Raw genomic sequence first — 6,987 nt, 5'->3', positions numbered from 1 at the left:
AACTTTTTTTTTTTAAGATTTATTTATTATTATATATAAGTACACTGTAGCTGTCTTCAGACATCCCAGAAGAGGGCGTTAGATCTCATTACAGATGATTGTGAGCCACCATGTGGTTGCTGGGATTTGAACTCAATGCCCTTACCCACTGAGCCATCTCACCAGCCCTCAGAAGAATACTTTTAAGTTGTAAACAGGTATTAAGTCAGTCTTTATCCAGTTGCGCTTCTGGGTAGATGAAGGATCATGGCACATTTATATGCCTTTTCCAGCCTTAGTGTACTCTCCTGTTCCTGCTGGAAGATGTGAAGATAATCGGGTGGTTTGTCTGTCTGTTATACAGAGTTCCTTAAACAGCCTGTTTAGTTGTTTTTGTTTTGTTTTATTTTTTAAAGATCTGTTTATTTATATGAGTACACTGTAGCTGTATTCAGACACACGCCAGAAGAGGGCATTGGGTCCCATTATAGATGGTTGTGAGCCACCATGTGGTTGCTGGGAATTGAACTCAGGACCTCTAGAAGAACAGTCGGTGCTCTTACCCACTGAGCCATCCCTGCAGCCCGTCTGTTTAGTTTTTTGACGGAAGTACTTTCCAAGTCTTATATTTCATTTTAATTTTTAGTCTGTTACCGAAGCTGCTTTCCAAGTCTATAGGCAAGCCTGTGAGGGCTTTATGGGTTTCTGGTTTCCTGCTCCTGTCTTACGCCTCTGTCTTCCTCACCTTAGCCATGTTTCCTGAAAGACTGGGAACTGCAGGTGCACTTCAAGATCCACGGCCAAGGGAAGAAGAATCTGCATGGAGACGGCTTGGCAATCTGGTACACAAAGGACCGAATGCAGCCAGGTATTAGGGATCCTGGGTTGCTGCCACATGGGTGTAGCAGGCCTGTTTATCCCTGTGCCCTCTTTTTGAGACAGACCCTTCCTTCTAGTTTTCCTCTCCCTTGATGCCTGTGAATGAGTATTAACCTATTATAGAATGGGGTCTGAGTCCTAAGCAGTCTGAACTTGGCTCATCCTTGGATGAGTCCTTGCTTGTTGGTTCTTCCTGTGTTTTCCTGTGAAGCCTGTCCACTGGCTAGCTGAATGCACTCTCTCCTGAACCCTGGAGACTGGTGTGCTAGTTTCTTCTGGACATACACACATTTATGATCTCAGCACAAGCCAAGAGAGAGAATTCTCTGTTGTTCTTGCTGCTGTTGGAGCTGGTGCTCCAAATGGATAGCATGCTGAACCTGATTTGACCTAGTCTCTTGCAACAAAAAGTAGAACTTGGGAATTCAGTTCTCTCTTGGGGGCATAATCGTCACCAAGTGTTTGTGAAGCAGAATTCTGTAGGTAGGGGAGCCTTAGCAACCAGTTTGAAATAGGGTGTTACTATAGTACAAACAAGGTTACAGTGGCCCTTCCTCTTTTCCTGCCTTTAGCAGCAAACTTGTACAGCTGTTCATGGGCCCAGGTGTAGGTCATATACTTGACTGGGTTCTTTTATGTGTGTGTGTTCATTTTAGGAAATGCCTGGAGCCATTTGAATATCACCCTGTCCTCTGCCATGTAAGATCTCTCCTTTTGTCCACTCTTGGCTGTATGTCATTGTTCATCATCTGTTCTCTCTCTCTAGGGCCTGTGTTTGGAAACATGGACAAATTTGTGGGGCTGGGAGTGTTTGTAGACACCTATCCCAATGAGGAGAAGCAGCACGAGGTAATGGCGAGTGTCAGAGCTTAGGGCAGCTGTACTGATCACAGCCCTTCCCTCAGGAGCAGAGCACAGGAGGGAACGGGAGAGACAGTAAGGGCCTGTTGTTGACCTTCAAAGGATAATGTCCTTGTCAGCTTTCTCTTCTCTCTTTTCTTCTCTTTTCTTTTCTTTTCTTTTCTTTTCTTTCCTTTCTCTGGAGGGAACTACCTGTGATCCCAGCAGTCATTGAGGAATAGCAGTTAGTCACACTGGGTGCTCTCCTTTAGAATAGCTGTTAGTCACACTGGGTGTGTTCCTATAGTGCCAGCAGGGTTCTCATTCATTTCTATAAGGCAGCTGCTGGAATTGAGGCCAAAGCAAGGGGAAAGATGGGTGCTCCAGACTTTAGCCATTACTGTGGGCTCTCTTCTGCCACTTGCCCTCCATTTCCAGCATCTTTATCTTCTCCGGCAGCAGTTCCCATCATTTACAAGAAAGGCTTAAGTAAATAGAAGTTGATGAAACCGCTGCCTTATTTATAATAATAAGGTCTCGTTATGGAGCCCAAGCTGGCCTGGAGTTTCCCGAGATCTTTATTCTCAGCCTTCTGAGTCCTGGGATTGCAAATGGGGCCATCATCCCTGACTCAGATCTAAGCATCCTGATGGAACCCAGTGTCTAGACAGTGCAGAGACATTAACCAGCTCTGAGGGTTCTTCAGTACTTGCTTATAACTGGCCCAGGACTGTATCCTCCTCTTCTGTGGCACTGCCGTGAAACAGTAGAGAACTGCTGACAAGCTATTCCTGGGTATCCTTCAGAAGGCAGGGTTGGGAGTGGGGATGGAGATCACTTACTCCCCCCAAAGATGTATCAGAAACCCATGTAAACGTGACAGTGACTACTGTGTGTACCACACTCAGGTGTAACGGTCAGAGTCTCCCAAGGTCACTTTAGAGGAGCTGGAAAGTGAGACCTGGGTTAGGTGAGTATCCTTCTGTTGGGGTTCAGTTAGAACTGTGTTTCCATTTCCTCTGGGCCCCTTGTTGTTCCAGGACCATCAAACCCTTGCTAGATGCCAGGGCAAGACCACCATCGTCTCTGTACTCTATAGAGTGGAGATTGCTGGAGGGAGACTCTGGGGCCTTTTAGAGGACACAGTAGACCCATCTATCCTTGAACGGGCAGCAGTAGTGGTGGCTGCAGAGCCTTCCTCCGGGACAAGGCATTTACATTGAGGTCTGCAGGATAAGGAGCCAGTGGTCCATGAAGAGGGAGAGTGTGTACTAAGGCATTCTGGGAGGGGACAGTGAGGAAGTAGAGAGCTTCAGATAGAGGCTAGAAAGAAAGGCAGCCAGCACCTTGCTGTGTTCCACATCGCATGAGCTGCACTGTTCCTGTTTGTTCTCTTTCCTCTTAGGCACACTAGCTACCCTGACACTATGTGTCCGAGTGGTTGTTATTTGGGCTGTTAGATCATTCACAGCGTGATTCCTCTTTCCCAGTGGATGAACTGACTAGAGAAGCTATGGTGTTCAAGGTAGCAGCTTTTATAGGGTCTCCCTGTCCTGGAGCTCACCATTCTGGTGCTAGGCCTTCAGCCATCCACTGCTTTCCTGCCCGTTGATTTCTTTCTTGAGAGAAGAGACATTAGGTGTTTTCATATATGTGATTTCAGTTCTTTGAGCTTCTGTTCAGTCCAGAGTTTGTAGAAAATTGTCATCTTCATACCCAACCAGCTGGGAAGTTCTCAGAGGATAAAATCAAATGTGTTTTCTCAGTGGTGTGGTTTACTTTGCTTACTCACACAAGGGTGCAGGCATTGGTCCAAGTGTACTATTTACTTGTAGCAACTCTTTGTTGCAACTGTTACCACCCTTGCCCTATGAGTAAGACTCTACAGAGCAGAAGAAAGTCTGTAGAGCTTATTTGGTCACACAGACCGTAGGTCTAACTCTAGAATCTCTGCCTCTGCGATGTTGGCTTCAGCAATGACAAAAAGAAGCACAGGAAACTGGGCTTCACCAAAAGGAAGGATCTGGGGCAGGAGAGATGGTTCAGCAGTTAAAAACACCAGGCCTTCTTATAGAGGACCTAAGTTCAGGTCCCAGCACCTACATGGTGACTCATAGCCGTCCATAATTCCACTTCTGCAGCCTTCATGCCCTCTTCTAACATCTGTTGGCTTGCATGTGGTGCACAGACGTGCATGCAGGAAAAACACGAAGACACCTAAAATAAAGGTCTTTTTTTCTTTTTTGGTTTTTCAAGACAGGGTTTCTATGTGTAGCCCTGGCTGTCCTGGGACTTGCTTTTTAGACCACACTGGCTTCCAACTCAGAGATCTGCCTACCTCTGCCTCCCGAGCCCTGAGATTAAAGGCATGCACCACTATGCCCAGCTCTCAAATTAATTTTTTTTTTTTTTTTTTTTAAAGATTTATTTATTTATTATATGTAAATATACTGTAGCTGTCTTCAGACGCACCAGAAGAGGGCGTCGGATCTCATTACGGGTGGTTGTGAGCCACCATGTGGTTGCTGGGATTTGAACTCATGACCTTCCGAAGAGCAGTCAGTGCTCTTCCCTGCTGAGCCATCTCACCAGCCCCTCAAATTAATTTTTAAAAGTAATAACTTATGTGCTTCAAAGCACATTGTCAGGAGTAGGGCTGGTGGTGTAGCTGTGTGAGTATTTGCCTTATGTGTGCAAGGCCCTGTTCAGGCCCCAGCACTAAGAGCATACCAAGAAAGTGGAATCATCTGTAGGATGGAGGAAAATATATGCAAATCTTAATAGACAGCCATTGCTAGAATATATAAAGAACTATCATACAAAGAACGACTACAACTTAATAAAAGACAAGCCAATAAAATACTAGGCAAATGCTCTGAGTAGATTTTATCTGAAGAAGATAAATGGATGGCCAGTAAACTTAGAGAAACACAGATGAGACCACAGTGAGATCCTCACAGCCACCAAGATGCAAGTGCAGAGATGTAGGCATCATTTGGAACCCACATTTACTTGTGGGGATGTAAAATGATACAGTTAGAAAGCTGACTGAAGATAGAGATTCTCTAATCCAGTGAATCCCCTTTTGTGTGTGTAGCCAAGAGAAATAACAGTATCTACGAAAAGGCTTGTACACAGATGGTTATAGCAGCCAAAACGTTGATATACCTCAAGTGTCCATCAGCTGGACTATTCAGTGATAAAATAAGTATTGCTATGGATCACAAGAGTCCTGCTTATCTTGTGAGCTCTTTCCTATGAAATATGGTCAGATCTACAGAGACAGGGAAGAGAGAGGTTGTTCAGAGCTGAGGCTCTCAAGTAGGGAGGGGGAAGGTGGCTGCCAGTGGGCACAGAGTTATGGAGTGGTTAAAAATGTTCTGACATTATGATAATCATCACCTTAATGAGCACATACCTGAACTCACTATGGGTGGGTCAAGTGTCTCCCTGTTGCTGTTGATTTAGACATGGTTGAAAAATGAGTCCATAGCCCTTTGGCCCTAGGAGCCTGTCCGCTGAAGATCATGTTTCTTTCTCCTGTGAACCCAGATGTTGGTGAACACTTCGGAGAACTTGGTAGTACCCTTGGAGCACAGATGTCTTTGTTCAGTTGAAACCAGAGTCTAGTGGCAAGATACTTTCTGGAATGATGACACAGAAGAGTAAAGCTGTTGGCAGGCTGGGCTGTCTTTTTGTCTGTGACATGTTTGAGCCTCACATATTGGGGAGAGAGGCAACCAGGAGTGAGAGGAGCAGCTCCCCAGTCTGCCTTGATCAGGCTAGCCTGGATGTCATAGTCTAGGCACTCCCCATATTTTCTTTTATTTATTTATTTATGTGTGTGTGTGTATGCTGGAAGAAAATGAACACTTAATGTCTTAAGAACACATTTCAAGCTGAAGAACTAGTGATAGAACTCATGCCCAGAAAGTGGAGGGCTTAGTCCCTAACACACACACACACACACACACACACACACACACACACACACACACACACACACACACCACAGACCTGCAAGCGCACATGTATTCACACCTTGTGTTCCCTTAGTCCTTTTCTTGATAAACTAATCTTACTTGGCCTTTTTATTTTTGGCTCATGGAATCTTCCCTGCCCCTCTCTCTTTTTTTGAGACAGGGTTTCTCTGTGCAGCCCTGGCTGTCCTGGAGTTTGCTCTATAGACCAGGTTGGCCTCTAACTTAGAGATCTGTCTGCCTCTGCCTTCTGAGGTGTGTGCTACTACTATCTAGGGAAATCTTTCCCAAGGAACTCTGACTTCTTAAGTTTTCATGTTGTAACACTTAGGTGTGACTGCCCCCCCCTTTTTAAAAGTTTTTAGATAATGATGATGCTCAAGTATATAAGCATTGTTTGGAGACCTGGAAGTACCCCTTTTTCCACAACCTTTCAGGAGCTGAGAGCTGAGGTCAGAATCTCCTAGTAGGAGGCTAATGGGGTTTGGTGCTGATGGAGTCATATGTCTCAGCTTGATTATTGCCTGCTCTGAGGGGCATGGGTTCTGCTTAGATACTCAGGCACCCTTTCCCTTCCTGCATGAAGGGCTAGCTGAAGAGCTTTATAGAGCCAGTAGCGTTGAGGGCTTAGATGCACAGCTCAGGAGGAGGCTGCCTCTTAGCAGCACCTAGTAGAGGAGCCATTTGCTCTGTTGCTCCAGAAAATCCAGAGCAGGGAAGAAGGCAAATCTGTAAAGGCATTTTTTTACAAATGAAAATGTCACATCATATAGCAGCTGTCTAAAGACATAATTACAAAGTTGGGAGTTTAAGAATGTGAATGTCAGATCCAGATAATTCATTATTTTGATAAAAGTTTCAGATTTATTGACTGGTAATCTGTTAGAGGGTTCTACAGTATACTCTACTGCTACTACCCAGGCTGGTATCAAACTTCTGGTCCTAGGTACTCTTCCTGTCTCAGCCTCTTGAGTAACTAGGATTATAGTCATGCCAGCTTGTGTCCTTTATATGTCCCGGGTATGCCCATACTTGCTCACACGTGAGCATTTTCTTCTCAACTAGCTAAGAGTAATTGTTGAACTTTGCCCTCTTAACCCCAAATATACGTGTGTTTTTCCTAAAAAAGCAAAAACTATTCCCAGCATAGTGGTCAAAAACATAGGAGTTAAAAATGGTGAACTCACTGCTCCTTGTCTTCAGGCTTCACGCAGGTGTCCTTAATGTTCCTTTATGTCCTTCTAGCAGAAGAAAACCAAGGCTACATTCGTTCAGTTGTTAGAACATACGTTCTCTCTCTCTCTCTCTC

At 44.9% G+C, this 6,987-nt stretch overlaps 1 protein-coding gene across 7 annotated transcripts in view; it reads left to right on the top strand.

Moving 5' to 3' along the window:
- Lman2l (lectin, mannose binding 2 like) overlaps window positions 1-6,987 on the top strand; it is a 21,409-nt gene that overhangs the window by 5,412 nt on the left and 9,010 nt on the right. For 3 of the 7 annotated variants that reach the window (XM_031367175.1, XM_031367174.1, XM_031367176.1), the window contains 2 exons: window positions 730-847; window positions 1,625-1,707. In XM_031367175.1, coding sequence (XP_031223035.1) covers window positions 730-847; window positions 1,625-1,707 — 201 coding nt within the window. Of the gene's footprint in view, window positions 1-729; window positions 848-868; window positions 1,463-1,624; window positions 1,708-6,987 lie in introns of those variants that run through there. The other 4 variants (XM_031367178.1, XM_031367177.1, XM_031367179.1 and 1 more) reach the window with 2 other exon arrangements.

The sequence above is a fragment of the Mastomys coucha genome, unplaced genomic scaffold (assembly GCF_008632895.1).
Source record: "Mastomys coucha isolate ucsf_1 unplaced genomic scaffold, UCSF_Mcou_1 pScaffold14, whole genome shotgun sequence".
Classification (NCBI taxonomy): domain Eukaryota; kingdom Metazoa; phylum Chordata; class Mammalia; order Rodentia; family Muridae; genus Mastomys; species Mastomys coucha.
This window is presented reverse-complemented; position numbering and strand designations above follow the sequence as displayed.